Genomic DNA, 18,112 nt, shown 5'->3' on the forward strand with positions numbered 1-18,112 from the left:
TGCTGAACACCCAATGTGGGTCCAGCAGTTTTGTTGGAGTGAAAACTGCTGAACACCCAACGTTAAGTCCAACTGAACACCCAACGTGGGTCCAGCTGAACATCCAACATGGGTCCAGCTGCTTTGTTGGAATGAACCCTGCTGAACACCCAACGTGGGTCCAGCTGCTTTGTTCCTCCACCTCCAGAGGCTGATCCAAGCCAACACCTCCTCCGAGTCCGGACCCTACGCAGGGACCCCCGGCCAGGGGCCCCGGGCAAAGTGCTAGGTTTGAACTGGTGCAACAGCAACAAACACAAACTTCAACTTGACTCTTCCTCTCTCCCAGGAGAGGGATTTTAGCCATTCCACTTGCAGCACCCACTGGTACAAGGTGAAGTGCACGGAGGATCTCTTCAGCATCAGGATGGGCAACAGGGGAAGCTGCTCTTTAACCCCTTGTTGGCCTGTTGTTCTAAAAGCCCTTCCAATGCAGCGCTCATCCACCACCTCCCAAAATTCACTTTCCAACACATCCTTTATCCCCACAGGCTGCAGGCACCATGTGAGATAAGTACAGCAGCCAAAACCTCTTTTTTTCCCCCAAAATCAGGTGGATATAGAGCGTGCAGTTTGAAAAGAAAGTTTCTTTCTGGGAAGTTCTTTTTCTTTCCCCCACGTTGTGCACTCACAGAAAGCAAACCAGTGGAGTGAAGTGGATGCACTAAAGTACCTGAGCTCTGAATCAAGCAGAATACTGATGGAGATCTTTCCTGTGAACTCGAGCACAACAAAAGGTTGAGACAGCACCAAGCTGCAAGAAAATACTACAGCAAGCTCGAGCCACAGTTGGATAGCTAGGCCAAAGGGAGATCTGGTGGAGCAAAACACCAAAAAATTCAGGAAAAGAAAACAACAGGTCAAATTCTGCACCGAGCTGTCTCCTCCCTTATGGACCCTGGCATTGTTTAGCTTGAACAACTGACCATTCATGCCAAATCACGAGTATACCGGAGCATCAAAGGAAACATCAAGGTATTGCCCACACTGAAACACACGTCCTGAAGTCAACTGTCACCTCAAGGTCACCTGCAGTGGATGGTGGGCATGGTTCTCACATCAGGGCACTTCCTCCGGGCTAAGAAATTACCTGCTACAGAAACACAACCAAACCTCAACCAACCAACCGAAATAAAAACCTTGCAACAAACTCCTCAATGCATGTGTGTGGGTGTGTGGGGGCGTGTGGGTGTGGGCAAAAAGGCTATTTCATTCTGGGCTCCACGTAAATTTTATCCCCATCCCGGATGCCGTAGGAATGCAGCGCCCGCGAGCTGTATTTCATCTCCTCGGGACCAAAAGGAGCTTCCTGGTCCAAGTAGAAGAGCAGCATGTTGCTTGTTGACAGCTGCACCACAGTTTTTAAGTGCTTCTTCAGCTCTGCCACAGTCTGGTCGAGGCGGATGGACATCTCCTCCACCTTGTCCTGGAAGTGAACCTCCACCTTGGCGCTGCTCTGAGGCCGCAGATCCACCACTGCCAAGGGCTCCAGCTTCCCGTACTTGGTGACCAGCTCGTGATACCTGGAAAATTCAACAGGTCCTGAGTTATGGTACAGCCAGTGCACATCTCCCATGAGAAAACATTGACACTGATTCCAGCTGAAAGCCCCAGAAAGCCCAAGCACTCCAGTCACTGTCCCACAGTCCCCAGGCTGTACCATGGCACTGATGTGAGCTCAGTGTCCCACTGGGGAGAAGTGTCTTGCTGAGGAAGGTGAAATTACCACCAGCCTGAGGTGTTCAAGTTGACTGGTGTCAAAACAACTTCCTAACAACACAGTTTGGGCTCCTACAGTTTCAGAAATCCCAGCCGTGGCTGCAGTGGGATTTGGAAGAAAGAGAGGACGTCGTGCTCACAACTCTACACCTCCTGCTGCAGTGAAAACACTTCACTGAAGAGTGCCAGAACCAAGGCAGTGCTCACAAAAAGGACACAGCCTTCAGTTTAGATTCCCAGTATCTGTGGCCTCACGACTTAACTGATCATCAGACATTCCTGCTGTTTTCCAAAAGGCCAGCTAGGTCCCAAATGTTACACTCCACTGAGCACAGGATCATCAAGATCACCAAAACAAGGTGAGCTGCTGCACAGTTTGAGAGCTGATAACAAACAGGGCACTTCTTGCCAGCTGATCCTTCACACCTGCTCTAAAACAAGATGGGAACTTTACTAGCAGAGGCACACACTCCACTGTCACCTTGTCCTTGCAGCCAAGTTCTCTGAGTGCTCTTCCCAAGGTCCCTGCAATGGAAAGTCTGTGTCACCCACACCCCCCTGCTATCGCTCCCATCAGGCCAGGCTGGATCTCCCTGCCTGGCTGGGAAAGAGGAGGAATGGCAGCACAAAACACAATGGGATTGGGATGACAAAGGCTGAGAGCTGCTGAGGACAGGTAACGTTTCAGAGCCCCGGCACAGAAGGAGCTTTGTGCTCCCGATCCCAGGCGGAGCTGAATGCGATGGGCGCGGTGTCACAGCCCCGGGGCGGCCATGGGATCTGGCAGGCTGCTGACCCCAGGGAGTCCTGCTGGAGGCAGGAATGTTCCTGGAGAACAGCAGCCCCTCTGTGTGCTGGGCACTGAGGTAAGGGCCACAAGGCACTAGGATTTCCCCAGTCCCATGTCCAAAGGCAGGAGGGTGCCCTGCTGTCACAGGCAGGGCGGTGGGAGCAGCCCCATTTATCTGGGAAAGCCATTAGTGCTGAGAGAAAACAACACTCCCCACGTTTAACCCACCTGCAGGCAGAGCAAACACCAGCCAACGTGGCAGCAGTGGGGAGGGCTTCTCCTTCTCTGGAAGGATTTGCCAGCAGCAGCATCCGATGGGAAAGAGGGAGAGAGGAACCCACCTCCTGCTGCTCCAACCCCTCAGCCCCCTTTGGGACATCCTTTAACTCTCAGCATCTCTGCTGCTGCAGACCAGCAACAACTTCTGGGCCAGCCACAATTACTGTCATGATTTATGCACTAAGAATGAACTGGGCTGGTGATGGGGAGAGGATTAAGAGGGGGACAAATTTCAGACAAGCTCAGAGAGAGAACCACCATGAGAGAGCCATGATTATCCAAATACATGCTGTAAATATGTGGTGGTCAAGCAATGCTGCCTGAAATTTTCTTGTGTTGAGGAAGGGCAGAATGAGCTTTGCACCCTCCTCCTTTGTATGTGAGCTGCAAAGAAAGTGGGGAGTGTGAGTGAGTGGCTGCCCTCAAATCAATCAGCACCAAGGCAGACCGGTACATGGATGTTTTGGACCCCAATAATAGACACCCTGGAGACTTTTCTAATCACCCCTTGCAGCCTGGCAGTCGCTGAGGCTGCTGAAGACCTGAGCCTGGCTGTAAGTGTCTGTGACACTGTGCAGATAAACAGTGGAGCAGACAAGCTGAGGGCTCATTAAAACCCCCCAGACACGAGGACGTCACTCCACAAGACAGCCAATATTGGATTGTGCACCCTGTAACCACCACATCCACAGAGATAAATTGTTCCTTCCATTTCCCTGCCTGCCTGATCCCTTCCAGCTGCAGACAGCAATGCAGCAAGCAGGGGGGTTCTGGTGACAGAGCTTATCACAGGCTGCACCTTGCCAGTCTGGAGGGGGGCTGCTCCCACTGGCGAGTTTTCCCTGCTCAAGTTGTCCTCCCTCTGCTCGAGGCAGCACTGCAATGCAGATGTCAGACCCCAGCCACAACATGTGTGTCCTGATTCGTTTCTAATTGCAAACCACTTTTGGAGCCACCCCACACCAGATTTGGGAGCGAGGAAGGGGAAGCTTTAGCAACAAACAGACACAAAATCCCTCTGCAAGAAATGCCAGCTCTGCCTTTGGACAAGGGCTGCTGGTTGTGGGTCCAGGAACTGAAACCCAGCACTGGGGACACTCTCAGCCATCTGCAGCCACACTAGAAAAGAGTCTGCAGTGGCCCCCAACCCCTCCAGGACACAACAACCCTCTCTGGCACTGCAGAAGTCTCTTGGAAACGCTGCACAGATGAAGGGATTTGGACAAAGAGGCCATTGACCATGAAAAAGGCAGCACCAGTGTTTAAAGGCTAAGAAATCTGAGGGGGAGGTAATTTTTCTAGCAGAAAGCTGGCATGTTGGTCAAAATTAGCCTGGTTTTCTAGGATGGGTGAGATGTCAGTCATCTTTTACATGAGATCCCACCTGCAAACCAACCCCAGTGGTGTGTGGTGATGTGTAACACACAGCCTGCTCCCAAAACCCATGTCCTAGGCAGCAGGAGTGCCTAAAGCTGTACCCCACTGTGTCCTTCCCATCAATATATGGATCACTGACATTCTGTCACCACCAAACACAAGAAATATGAAATGTTATGGAAATTAATCCCTTTTGGGAGCAGCACCATGAGTCCCAGTCTCCCCTTCCCTTTCCTCTCATCCTGCATTCTCTGTCTCTGCTGTTATCCCTTCCAATATTTCCTTCAATTTTTATGCTTCAAGGCCCTCCAAAATTACAAGTCAGGACTTGTCCTCAGAAAAAGGACCAGCTGTCTTGTCTCCCTGACTGCATGAGTGCCCTCTGCCTCTGAACTGACCCCAGCATGCTCTTAACAAATATTATAATCACTGACCCTATTAATATTCACACGAAATGCCATGCCCTCCTTCCCCATTCCAGCCTTCCTACCCCCTTACTGGACTGGCAAGTCACATATCCAGTGCTTTAGAAAAACAAGAGGCATTTCAGCTGAGAGTTAAGCAGAGGAAAACACTGAGCAGATGCCATTTGCACCTCTGTCATCCATGCCAGGCCAGACCTGTGACCTTCAGTGTGTCCCCACCTCTGCCTGTGCCTTCAGAGTCACACACACACTCCTGTCCTACCTTTTTTCAGTAAAAAAAGGACAATAAAGCCTTGCTGTCCAAAAGCATGTGAGGGTTTAGGGCAGAGGGCAGGTAAAGGCAGTGGCCTGATGCTCCATGATCCCTCCTCAGCCCATTAGATGCAGTAAGTGGATGCTGGCACAGAAAAGATACAGACTGAACAGCATCTGTCCAAGTTCATTAGTTTACCAAGATGAGCAGATCATTGGATGTACTTTTTTGGCAAAGAAAACCCATCAGACTTGTGATTTGCAGGCCTGAAAGTGAGGGGACAGCTTCCCATTGCCAGGCACATTCCACACACCAGATGGTCCCGAGGATTAGATGCCCTGGCCTGGCAGTGGAGAGCACGATGTGCCCTGGCTTTGGGCACTCCCAAACACAGGTGGATTATGAAGGGAGCTGTGGGAGAGGCCAGGAAACAGTGAAGGTCATGTCCTGAACAGCCCTGTTGTTTAATGGCACTTGACACACTTTTAAGACCAAATCTGACTCAGGAGTGACCCCACAAATCATCAGACAACACGAATACAACAATTTCAGCCCAAACAGACTGAAGGAGCCAAGGCTGGAGGAAGGTGAGGGATGGAACAGCTGGCACATATTTCCCATCACCTGGCCAGTCCCTGCTGTCCACTTTAGGCCAGAGAATTCCTACCTGAAGGGGACCTCCTCCTCGGGGAACTCCATGTAATAGCGGATGAAGAAGCGCTCCGAGTCCTCGCGCTCGCCGTCGGCCACGATGCTGCCGTTGAGCTTGGTGATGGATGGCAACCTGTAGGCACACACCAAGAGCCACAGTCAGCCAGGAGGGGAGCCCAGACAGGCTCAACAACAAGGCTGGCACATCAAAGCGCCTTTAACACCATGGGAATTCCTGCCAGGAAGCTCAGGTCTTAATCCCTTTGAGAGAGTGGGAATGTTCCATGTAATTTCTCAAGAACATCCAAAATTAGGCATTTTCATTTCACCACATGTGCACAGATTTGTAGGAGCATCACAAAATCCCCTGAGAAGCAGAGCAGTCAGATTTAAGATCTTCACTTCTCTGATTTTTCCACAAAAGAAGCTCCAATCTCCCTGCATGCACACAGAACTCCATCTCCTACCAACCTCTTCCTCCGATGAGCTGTTCCCACCCAACAAATCAAGCTCCAATCTTTCTGCCTTCACACAGAACTTCATCTCCTGCCAGCCTCTTCCTCTGATCACCTTCTCCCACCCCTCCTTGCCTTGTCATGCTTCTGCTGAGCAGAACAAACCAACAGACCTGGCTATTAGCAGCTTCCTGCGTTCCTCGGTGGTGTAAGACTGCAGCAGAGGAATTCCCAGCAATTTCACTTCCTCGAGCTTCGGGAAAGAATTTAACTTGTCAATGTCTTCCCAGCAATGCAGACCTGCTCAGGAGGAAAGATTTGTGTTAACAAACACAGAAAACACATCATGGATCCAAGATAATCAGACACAGCCAAAGAACATATGTGACAGGAGAGTGTCACTGCTGCTCCTTTGAGAAGTTGGCTTTTTGCTCACCATGTGCTGCTAGAAACAAGACAGAGGAGCTGAAACTCTCTTGTGCTGTTTCCAAGTGTATAAGGATGCTCTCCATGGCTTTTTTATGGACCACTCAGCCTTTGGCCTCACTGCTGGGGCTGACCAGCATCACTGATGTGTCTATAAAGGGATGCTGCCTTCAGTGTGGTAAAGTCACCAGCACTTCTTTCATTCCAGGCATCACTAAACAGCCATCAAATGGCTTTACCTCACATACACAACCACCCTGGGTCCCATTTCTGCTCATAACCCAATGGTGAAACAGCCCCAGAAGCCATCCAGCCTTTAATGAAAAAGGTTTAACTCGTTTTCAGCCCCCTCAGGACCTGACATTTGGGATAACAAAGCAAGCAGGGAGGGCAAAATAAAACAAAGCTGAGGATTGAGCACAGCAGAGCCACGATTGTGTGGTAAGATAACACAACTCATCTCAGAGTCCACGCCTGCCAGAACTTCAGAGTGCAGCAGCTTTCTCTAAAACCCCCAAAAAGTTTTAACAACCTCCTTGGGATTCCTGTTTGACTTTCAGCTCCCAAAACATCAAAATGCAACGCAGAGCCCACACTTCTTAAGCACCTGGCATCAAAACTGCAAAACTACTTACCAGAAGAGCACGTGTTCCTCGGTGAGACAGTGCTTTCAAATGCAGCTTAACAGGCTTTTCCTCCTCTAGTTAAGCTTTTATTACAGGGATTCCTTGATGCTTACATTGTAGGGCATGTTAATAAAGTCCCTTCTACCTGCCTGACACTTCAGCAGCACTTGCACAGCATATAAAGCTGTAAAGAACAAAAGCTGCTGGTGCATGAAGCACTCCTGCAGATGAATTTCTGGTGTATGTGTCATCCACAAACACATCACAGCCCCCACGAGCTGCCCTGCAGCTCCTTCTCTCCCAGCACAGGGTGCTCTTCCCAATATTCCAACTGCTCATTCTCTTTCTGGAGCGTTGGCTGAAAATTCTCTGGGGCTGGAGTGTAAAAGCAGCTGCCAGCATCACTTGTGAGGCTGGAACGACTGAGCACAGATTCTGCTGGGGGATGCCTGATCCACACTGCATACCTGCACATGCCCCCATTTTACCTGAGATAAAACAGGGAATAAAGGGAAAATGGGATTCTTTCATCCCCTCCACTGCCAGACATTTATTTATCCTTCCCCAGCCAGGGAACCTGAGGCAGGGATGGGAAACAGAGGGAAACTACCAACATAAAAAACCTTTCCAGCTCATTTGGATTAACTGGTCCACACTGCTCTGACTCATCCTTTGATAATGACTGAGTGCCCAAAGCAGCAGGAAAATCCCACAGATGGGCAAGTCCATTGCTTTTCATACAGAGGAGAGACTCTGATGAACCAACAAAACCCATCCCAGCTTCCAGGCTCTCACCTGACTTGTGCAAGTTGATGGATCTTAGGTTGGGGAAGAGCCTTGCCAGGGAATCTTCTGACTCTTCAATGGTGGTGAGGTTGTTGTTGGCCAGGATAAGTGTGTCCAGTGATGGAAACATAATTCCCAACTTTCGAATTTCAGTCCAGTCTTGAAGGTTGTTGTCAGTTATGTGGAGTAGCTTGAGAGACTGACAGCAAACTGGAGAACAAGACACTGTTTCGTAGTCATTAAGGCACAGGAAGAGCTCCTCCAAGCTGCACAGGGCAGAAAGGATCACATCATCAATTTTATGGGATTTGAACACAACTTTCTGTAATAGCTCTGAGAACCTCACTGCAGAGAAGGCCTTTGAGCACTCCACAAGGAGTGTTTCAACTACATCCCTGCTCCCATCTATATTTTCAGAGATTAAAAAAACCCTTTAAATGCTCCCTGAGTCTCTCCCAGTATTGTGTAACAGATTGGTTGGGGTTGTCTTCTGCTTCTGTGCCCAACAAGCCACCAACCCAGCTCCAACAGTGGCTGGGACCTGCTCTCAGTGCTCTCAGCTTAATTTAAAATGGGATTTTGATACAACACTGATGATGATTTTTTCCCCCACATCACTGCCAAAGACTCCCATTAAAGAAAGAACAGATCCCATTGAAGAAAGAACTGGTCCCACTCAGCTTTCAGACAACTGAACTCTCACAATCCCAGAGAAGTGTAGGTTGGCCATGCAGGACATTCTGTTTTTATCATCTCTGCTCACAAAGCCACACAGAGAGGGATCTGTCATCAAAACAAAGCCACTGAGGACATCCACGGGAGCAGAATGCCAAGGTGGCCTGTGACCAAACCACAGAAACCAACACTTTAGCACAGAAAAGCAGGATGAAATATTCCTTGACAAGTGGCCAGACCCTCAGAGTACCTCCCATTTAACAGGTATGTCCTGCACCATTCACTGCACAGTGACTCAGAGGGAAGTGTGACCCTCCTACATTTTTGGGGTGATTATCCATCTCTGGTATTTAGGTTTGGAGGAGGAGAAGGCCTGGGCTTTGCAGCACCACCCAAGTTTGGATTTTGGGACAATGTAAAGTGCTCAGCTGGAGATCCCAAACTCCCAAAGGAAAACATCCCTTTTTCTCTCCTGATGTTTTATCCTCACAGCCCCCTCAGCCCTCACCACATGACCCCATAACCCAGCCTTGACCAGAGTGCAGTGAGCCCCCAGATTGCCAGGCTTACTCAGGTAATTCCTGCAGGATGGTGTGCACTGTTTCCCAGGAAGCTTTGCTGTTGTTGAGCACAAGTTTGCGGACGCCAGCGAAAGACCCAGCGCAACTTCTCTCTAAAACGGACAAACTGAGAGGGTTGGAACTCAGGTTTAGAAACTCCAAGTGGGGGACGTTGGACACAATTTTACTGACCTAAGTGGGGAGGGAAGAAAAAAAAAACAAAAACAGAAAGAAAGAAATGTGTATTAGGCAGTAATCAGACCTCTGGCAAGAATATCCCACCTCCTCAAAGGGGCCCTGTGGAATCATCACAAAGCAATGATATGGGGGAAAACATAGGGATATCTACCTGTAATTCATACTCCAGCCATTCCTGATCTAGATGGATTGGTTAATTGCTCATTCTCCTCAAGAGTTCATTTAATTACACTCTAGGAGCAGCTTGATAAGAGAAAGGCAGTCCCTTGGGAGAGGTCATAAATCCACCTCAAGCCCAAGGCTGAGCAGCTGCACGTTCCTGGAGCCAGCCCTTGCTCACAGGGGGCCTTGAACACTTCTCCTGCCTCCATGGATAACACTGAGAACCTTTCCAGCTCCCCACAGAGCTCAGCCAATCCCCAATTCCCTCCTTGACTGGGGAACTGAGTGGGAAGAAGTTTCCAAATCAATGCAGAAAACAATTGTGAGTCAGAACAGCTGGCTGGAAATCTCCACAAAGCTCCACAAAGATTTGAGATGGGCAGAGGTGGGCAGACCATGGCACACAGAGGTCAATAAATGGCCCAGTTGCTGGCAAAGGGGGATTTTCTCATGAACTCAGGTGTGTAATGAGTGTGCCTCACTCCACGCCTCCTTCGGGTGATGTCGTGGTTTGGGTGCTGCACCTCAGGAATTAAGAAGGCAAATTGGATGACATCAGTCCACCAAAACCACAGGATGTTCAAAAAAATGGCTTATGATGGATGATTGGAAGAAGGGGTTTTTTTTTTCAGTATTATACTAAAATAAGGAAAGGAGGCATTTAAGTTCTTAGTGGGTATAAAAAGCTGTTGTATAAGAACAGTGATGATGCTCCTCCTGCCTGCTGAGACCAGGGCAGGCAGAAATTGGCTGAAATTGCAGCACAGGAGACTTAAATTACACAGTTTAGCCTATGAGGTTATTAGCTAAGCATGGGAACAGGCTACCCAGGGATCTGGAATCCCCAGCACGGGCAGGTTTTAGGGGTGGGGAGATATTTATCTGGTGTGGATGGGCTGTGAAAACTGAATCCTGTCTCAGAGGAAGGGGCCAGCACACACAGAAGCCTTTCAGTTCCAGGGCAGCCTGAACACAGAGCAGGGTGTGAGATGTGCAGCCTGGGAGGGAGCAGTGTATGACCAGAGATGAGCTCAGCCCCACTGAGCTGGGACACTGCAAACACTGCATTCCCTCCCTGCTTAAAGCCATGACAATCTGATGGCACAAAAGCCCATGATATCCTGTTTTTTTTCCACGTTATTTCCAACAATAAACACTAACATAAAAGGACATCATAATCCAGTGAGGAACTTAATGACACTTGAATGGATTGAGATTGTTTCACTCCTGTTACATTGCATTTATTGAGCATTATTTCACCCAAGCACTTCAAAGGGTTTTACAACAGCATTTAGCATTAATTAATGAGGCTGCAGAAATACCCTTTGTGGTAAATATTATTAAATCTGTTCTGCAGATAAGGCAACAAATGTGGAGAGGGAATAAATACCTTGCCCACCATCACAGTGGCAAAGCTGGGAATCAACTGCCACTCTGTTAATAACTAAACTGCTCATTAACTTCTTGGTGCTAGAAATGCCAGTTCCAGTGCTTTGCATGATGAAGAAAATACAGATTTTTCACCCAGGGGCCAAGACTGTAAGTCACAAAGTACAGGAGTGAAGTGCCACACTGGATTAATTTCATCACATGTATTGCTCAGCTGCTGTCAAAGTAAATAAACATCACCTTCAGAGATGAGAAAGGAGCCACCAAAATGGAACTCTCATCAATGCAACGCATCTGCAGTCAGTAATAGCTGTGAAAGGCACCCAGTGAGGTGCCCATCACCATTTTACCTCGTGCCAGTCTTCCAGTTTGTTGTCAGAGAGGTCGAGCTCGAAGACGTGGGCGCAGAAGGCGGCGATCTCGTTCTCGTCCCCGGCACAGGTGATGCCACAGCTGTTGAGCACCAGCACACTGGGCAGGTTCAGGCGGTCTGGCACAGGGAAAAACAGAAGCTGCCTCTGCTCAGCACTGCCTTGGAGTTACAGGCCCCAGCCCCAAGCATGGATGTTACAGCCAGCAAGAGAAATCCACCAGTAATGTCAGAATTTGCACCGGTTTCGGGTTAAACACGGATTTTGTAGCTGACGCCGCCCTGAAGCCTTGGTTGTGAACATCAAGTACCACTCCTATCAGGGCTCTTCAGTTCTTCCATGTATTTCTGTGCATTTCAGGCCTGTCTTTGTCATTTATGGCTCGTCTCCTATCAGTCCTTGCCACAACTTGTGCTGTTCCCCAGCAGCTGCTGCTGCAGATAGGACACAGGACTAGGGGAGCGCCAGCTGCACAGTCAGACTCCCTTATCCTCTTGCCCTGAGCCCACTTGGGCCTAGTGACAGTCAGGAGGTATTTAAACATTTCTTAGAAGGTATTTAAACATTTCTTAGGAGGTATTTAAACATTTCTTAGGAGGTATTTAAACATTTTCTTTCTAAGCTTTCCCTTCCCAAGGTTCAATGTAGAGCATTCAGTAGTCATTCAAAAATTCAGGTCTCTACTCTGCCTTTCCATTTCTGCTTTGGTTTTGCTCCAGCTCCTCCTCAGATAGGTGAATGTACTCAAAGCATCAACCAAGGACTTGGACCTCAATCACAGCCTGCTGTGCTAAGGCTAAAGCATGACAAAAAGCTGGGGGTTTGTAAGAGGAAACAATTTCCACACAAGAAATCCACGTTGAGGCAAGGCAAGCAAACAGTCTTACACTCCTCCATGTACAACATGGCCTTCCCACCAGCCTGGAGCAGGAAAATCCATTAAAATCTAACCACAAGCTTTTTCCTAAATAGGTGGCCCCCTTTCTCCTTAACATTTGACAGCTGCACGACTGGAAAGGGATTCTAGCAGCAACCAATTGCCTGGAGTCAACTGGGTTTCCAGGTTTTCTAGGAAGGGATTCTAGCAGCAACCAATTGCCTGGAGTCAACTGGGTTTCCAGGTTTTTTGGCTCAGAAGAGCCTGGTTTCTTTAAAGGATATTGTGGCACTTTGAAAGTTACTAATGCAGTATTTGTAAGTCATGTCTCATTTTAAGATGTCGCCTCTTTTCAGCACCTCAACAGCTCAGGTGAGCAGGAGAGAGGTAAATTTACCTGCAGAGAGGGCATTGAATGAACATTCCATGGTGCCATTTTTGTTCATTTTCAGAGTGTTTTATCCTCAGCTGAACTCAGGCCCTTTTTTCTCCTCTGTCAAACCCAGTTATTGGAAACTTCATCCAGCTGATTTCCATGGCTGTTTTCCCCTTTGGGGCTGGTTCTGACACAAACTGACCTGATAGAAGTTTGGATCACTCCTACAGATCATGATGGACAGGATGTGTGACACAAAGAAGGGGCAGCCCTGATGGGATCAACGTGAATCTCAGACCCATCTGTACAAACCAAGAATTAAATACCAACATCAGAGCATGAGGGAAAACTAAAAGGTGTCACATGGATCTAGTTCAGAGGAGATGGTGACACAGATTCTGCAGTCTGGGAGGCTCAAGGACATCCCTGAGCAGCACAGAGCTTCAGACACACATCTGGCTAAATTCCCTGGAGGCAGCAAGGTCAGGAGCACAGGAGAGGGGAATTCTCCACTAGGTCACAAAGCATTTGGTGCCTTAAGATGACAAAGAACACTGCAAGTGCAACTGAGGCGCTTGGCACAAAAGCAGAGATTCAACAACTCATCACTCTGCCTGAAATATGTCCCCTCCTGTCCCTGCAGGCATCAAAGCAAGCTGGTGGCATGGGAGCCAACCTCAAATTTAGATATTTGACGTATTTTTAAGCCACCTCTGCCAAAATACCTGTTGCTGCAGCCAATAATAAAATAGGATCAGTGGCCTGAAGGAAAGCTCCACAGAGTGCTGAACCCTCAAAACACAGACTGCACAAGGCCTTAGGTTCATCTTCCCCTCACAGGGCTGGAACCTGGTGATCCTGAAGGTCCCTTCCAACCCAAACAATTCTATTCTGTTCTCTAATTCTGATTCTGTCATGTTGTAGAGAAATTTGGTTTTTTACAGCAACCAGTTCAGTCACTTTCTCCCTTTGTCCAGTCTCTCAATTCTCCAGTAAAACACCACATTGTGATGGGCAATTCAAGGTGATTCCTCTTTCAGCTGATTCCTCCCAGCACCCCCCAGATGCTCAGAAAGATCAGAATTTACCTTTCATAGGTGAGCCCTGTGGGGTGGCTGGGACGTGCACCCCCATGCCAGGCCCACGGCGGTAGGGGAAGTTCTCAGGGCTGTATTTCTCACACAGAACTTGCATGAAACTCCTTCCACTGGGCTGGTCCATGCTCCCTTCTTGGACTTCTGGTTAAAAAGGAGAAAAATAGAGCACATGAGCAGTCACCAAGTTATAATCATTTCTAATAGTGGTGCTTGAGAACAAGCAGATGGGTCAGAGGTTTTATTTCTGAGCTCCAGATCATCTGACAGGTCCTGTTTCAAATTCAAGATTAAAGTAAAACATTACTTGAAAAGAACAGAGTCAGATTTGGTGCTGTACAGACACAGCATTACAGGCCAAGCCTCCTTACCCCACGTGCTCTTCCAGGACAATTCCAGGCTGCAAAAGGTGACTTCTGTACTTGTCCCTTGTGCCCCTCCCACGAGGACTGTGAGAAATCCACAGCTACTCCCAAACACCTTTCCAGGAGCAAACAGCTGTTTGTGAGCAGGAGATCGCTCCAACAGCTGTTTGCCAACTTCCCCTTTCTGCTGTGTCACCAAACACCGTCTGGCCAGGCCCAAAGGCAATTTCTGCCAATTCCATTCTGCAGCTGCCTAATGTATCTGGGAGATAATAACTGTGCCCTTGGTATCTGGGCATGGCACAGAGCAGCACAGGAAGGAGGCCTGGCCCCATCACAGGCAGCTGAGCTGCCTGCAGAGATACTGAGAGTCGGCTGGGAGTGGTTTTGGCACCAGGACCCCCCCAAGGCCAGGGCTCTGCCCTGCCCAGGTGGGACTCAGCCCCTCTCTCTGCCCTGTTTTCCTGTGCATTTGAAGGGTTTGTAACACAGGAGCAGAGCTAGGCTCATGAATTGTTGTTTCCAGAGGTCTCCTAGTCCTGCTACCCATCACAGACACAGCATCACAATCCTGAACGTGCAGGAACCAGTGCAGGTTTCCTACACTGCACAATTACTCATAGGGCAGCTTTTCCACTAATTACTGCAAAATCACATTTGTAAACCTCAGACTTGGGCCATGTTGCTAATCTTGAATTCAAGTTTCTGCCTATCTATTTCCCTTAGACTTGTTACAGGCAAGGATATAAAATTCTAAACAAAACTGATTTCACTAAGGTTCCTTTTGCTGAGAATCACCTGCTTGACAAGTTCCACCTCACTTCTTCATGACCAGACTACCTAAAACCCACCAACCAAAAGGATTTCAGTACAATAAGCAGCAATTGACTGAAGTATGTCATCATTTTTATATTATATATAAAGTTTAAATGTCACAAATAGTACTTACAGGATTTGTCTTTAAAAATCCCCCAGAAATCACAATTTTCATCTCTCAACAGCTTGGTTGATTCATAACTCAAACTTGACTCATGTCACTACTCTATCTAGAATCAAAAAAAAAATCCTCAGACTGGAGTTTGATGGGAACAAGGCTTTTAGTCTTAGGCTAAACCATTCCACATGGTACAGGAACAATGTTTAGGCTGAAAGGCCTCGTTCCAGAGTGGTTTGGGAGCTCAGCACCATCCACAGACAGACAGAGCTTTCCAAACACCCATTCAGAACTCCTGGTCTGGAAATTCTGGAACTCCCACGTGCATAAAGCCCTCTGTCCTCCACGTGGCTTTTCCATCCCTGTTTATCTGCTGAACAAACATCAGCTGGAAATTCCACAGGAGAAACTCACCTTAGAGGCAAAAAATGCTGTTTTCAGCTCCAGTGTGAGAGCAATCCAGAACTGAGAAGAAAAACTTCTGACATTTACATCCAACAGCTTTGAACCCCCAACATTTTCTTCCTCAAGCTCTACTTTTGAAAACCAGTGCCACCGTGAGATGACAAAAATGTTGTGGGGTGGGCAGTCACCTTTCCCAGCTCCCCTCCCATGGGATTCCACATTCCCTGTAATCATCTCTCACTCCTGTGGCTTCTCTGAATCCCCACAATTGCCTGGGAGCGAGGAGCAGCAGGATGTGCAGGGGGAGTGACAGGTTCCAAGGGAATGCTGGCAGCACCAGGGCAGCACAGGGTGACCTGCAAGGTGTGCACGTTTCTGAGTGTGGCCCTGCTGACAGCACCAGGGACAATTCAGGGCTCAAAATAACTCTGGGTTTTCTAAATGACAGCACAGAGTGCAAATGAGGCACTTGGGCTTTGAGAGGTGGCAACAAAGAGCCTTTGTTGTTATGTTGAAGTGCTCTGCTGCAGGGCTGTGGCTCCAGTGAGGAAGGACAGAGAATCCCAGAATTCTGAATCCCAGAATCCCAGGTTTGGGTTGGAAGGGATTTTAAAAATCATCTCGTTCCAATCCCCTATTCCAACACCTTCCACCATCCCAGGCTGCTCCAAGCCCCATCCAGCCTGGCCTTGGACACTCCCAGGGATCCAGGGGCAGCCACAGCTGCTCTGGCATCTGTGCCAGGGCCTGCCCACCCTCACAGGGAGGGATTTCACCCCAAAATCCAGCCTAAAGCCACTCTCTGACACTTTGAAGACATTCCCCCATGTCCTGTCACTCCAGGCCCTTGGGAGGTCCCTCTCCATCTGTCTCCCTGCAAGCACTGGAAAGTCACAATGAGGTCACCTCAAACCTTGTCCTCCCCAGGTAAACAACCCCAAATCTCCCAGTATTTCCTCCCAGCAGAGCTGTTCCACCCCTCTGATCCCCTGGACTCTCCCAGCAGCTCCACATCCTTCCCCTGCTGGGATTCCCAAGCTGGAAGCAGCACTGGGAAGGGTCTGGGAAGAGGGGCACGACCCTGACTTGAGATTGATTCCAGGGAAACCCAGCGTGCTGCTGCAGCTGGTGGGTGAAAAGAAAACACTGAAAGCAGCATGGAAAACATTTCCAGCTGATGGGTGAAAAGAAAACATTGAAAGCAGCATGGAAAACGTTTCCAGCTGATGGAAATGCTTTTCCCACAGCTGCTTGCCCAGGGTTAAACAGGCCATGGGAACTGGGAGAACTGGGATCAGCTCATCCTTCCTGCTGCCTGGCTGTGCAGGGGATGCCAACAGTGATGCCTCACACCCCGCTGACATGTGTGAGGTGACAGAGCCACCAAATCCCAGTTATTTTCATATTTTTAGAGCTGGACCTGATTAAACTTAGCAGGCAAAACATCCTCAATATCTGAAAATAATCTCATCCCAAGCCTTCCCTCTTAATGCAGCACAAATTAATGTCACCCACAAATGTCACTGAAACCAGCATGGAAAACGTTTCCATCCCCTGTGCCCTGAGCCTCCCAGGAGAAGCAGAGACCCTTCAGGAGGATGACATCATTAATGGCATGCTAATGAAATTCCAGTGCCACTCCAACGCCTCGGGGGCACATCCTGAACAGTCACACAGCAAACACACCCCGATGTGTTTGTGCACACAAAACAAAGCCTCAGGAAGGGATGAATGGCACAAACATCCGCCTGCAAGGAGCTGCAACGTCCTTCTCCCGAGACATGATTCAGGGAAATTATTTTTGAGATGATCTCCAGAGGCAGAGGAGTGAATCACACAATGGTTTGGGGTGGAAGGGGCCTTGACGATGGTGCAGCTCTGCCCTGTGTGCCGTGGGCAGGAGATCCCAGCAGGATTTCCCAGGGATTGCAGCAGGGAGCCAGCAGGACAAGGCACCCAGGCCACTGTGCCCGTGCCCCAGCAAACCCAGCAGGGCTGTTTGCCCCCAGCACTGCGCTGAGGAGCACACAGGGGACACCAGGACTGTCCCTTGTCCCGCTGCTGGCCCGGCTGTGCCCGTGTCCCATTGCAGCAGTGACAATTCCCTGTGGGACATCCCCGGCCCTGCTGCTGGGCCTGGGGCAGGATGAACCCGCAGCTGCCCCTGCCAGCTCGGGACCCCGAGGGCTCTCCCTGCCCTCACACGGCCTGTCACTGTCACTGTCCCTGTCCCTGTCACCGTCCCTGTCCCCTCACACGGCCCGTCACTGTCACTGTCACTGTCCCTGTCACCGTCCCTGTCCCCATCCCTGTCCCCTCACACGGCCTGTCGCTGTCCCTGTCCCTAACCCTCATACAGCCTGTCCCTATCACTGTCCCTGTCACCGTCCCTGTCCCCTCACACGGCCTGTCACTGTCACTGTCCCTGTCCCTGTTCCTGTCCCTGTCCCCAACCCTCACACGGCCTGTCCCTCTCCCTGTCCCCTCACACGGCCTGTGCCTCTCCCTGTCCCCTCACACGGCCTGTCCCTGTCCCTGTCGCTGCCCCCGTCCCCTCACACAGCCTGTCCCTCTGTCACTGTCCCTGTCCCCGTCCCCTCAGACTGTCGCTGTCGCTGTCACTGTCACCGTCCCCGTCCCCTCACACGGCCTGGGGCTGGCCCCGGCTGACAGCGGCCTCCGCGCTCTCGCACCGCGCGGCTGTCGGGGCCGGGCCCGTTGTGTTCCGGGGCGGCTCAGGCGGTGCCGGGGGTGCCCCGCTGTCCCCTGTCCCGTGTCCCGTCCCCGCTGTCCCTCTGTCCCCAGCCCCGCTCACCCAGGCCCGGCCGCCGCGTCCCGCATCGACCCGGAAGCAGCTCCAAACATCACGTGGAGCCGCGC

General features: G+C 49.9%; 1 protein-coding gene across 3 annotated transcripts; it reads right to left on the minus strand.

Annotated features, from left to right (window-relative positions):
• Positions 1–6: 6 nt before the first annotated feature.
• Positions 7–18,103, minus strand: TBCEL (tubulin folding cofactor E like). 3 transcript variants are annotated; one of them, XM_005430132.3, is made up of 8 exons: positions 18,048–18,103; positions 13,523–13,672; positions 11,161–11,300; positions 9,072–9,253; positions 7,836–8,092; positions 6,162–6,288; positions 5,550–5,666; positions 7–1,562 (listed from the first exon to the last, which is right to left on the minus strand). In XM_005430132.3, the coding sequence occupies exons 2-8, from the start codon at positions 13,653–13,655 to the stop codon at positions 1,244–1,246; spliced, it is 1,275 nt and encodes a 424-aa protein (XP_005430189.1). In that variant the 5' UTR covers positions 13,656–13,672; positions 18,048–18,103; the 3' UTR covers positions 7–1,243. The 3 variants fall into 3 exon arrangements, with proteins under 3 accessions (XP_005430189.1, XP_030920409.1, XP_030920408.1); XM_031064549.1 differs by having other exon boundaries at positions 1,244–1,562; positions 13,523–13,669; positions 18,048–18,073; XM_031064548.1 differs by lacking the exon at positions 18,048–18,103 and adding an exon at positions 15,242–15,292 and having other exon boundaries at positions 1,244–1,562.
• Between the last annotated feature and the right edge of the window lie 9 nt (positions 18,104–18,112).

Source organism: Geospiza fortis, unplaced genomic scaffold (genome assembly GCF_000277835.1).
Source record: "Geospiza fortis unplaced genomic scaffold, GeoFor_1.0 scaffold305, whole genome shotgun sequence".
In the NCBI taxonomy this organism is placed as follows: domain Eukaryota; kingdom Metazoa; phylum Chordata; class Aves; order Passeriformes; family Thraupidae; genus Geospiza; species Geospiza fortis.

Excerpts from the sequence above, each read along its gene's own strand:
- TBCEL (XM_005430132.3), bottom strand. The coding sequence starts at position 13,655 with ATGGACCAGCCCAGTGGAAGGAGTTTCATGCAAGTTCTGTGTGAGAAA. Across the intron at positions 11,301-13,522 it reads ACAGGGCTCACCTATGAAAG|ACCGCCTGAACCTGCCCAGT; the intron begins GTAAATTCTGAT and ends TCCCTGTGCCAG. Across the intron at positions 8,093-9,071 it reads ATCCTGCAGGAATTACCTGA|CTTGGAGGAGCTCTTCCTGT; the intron begins GTAAGCCTGGCA and ends TGCCCTGTGCAG.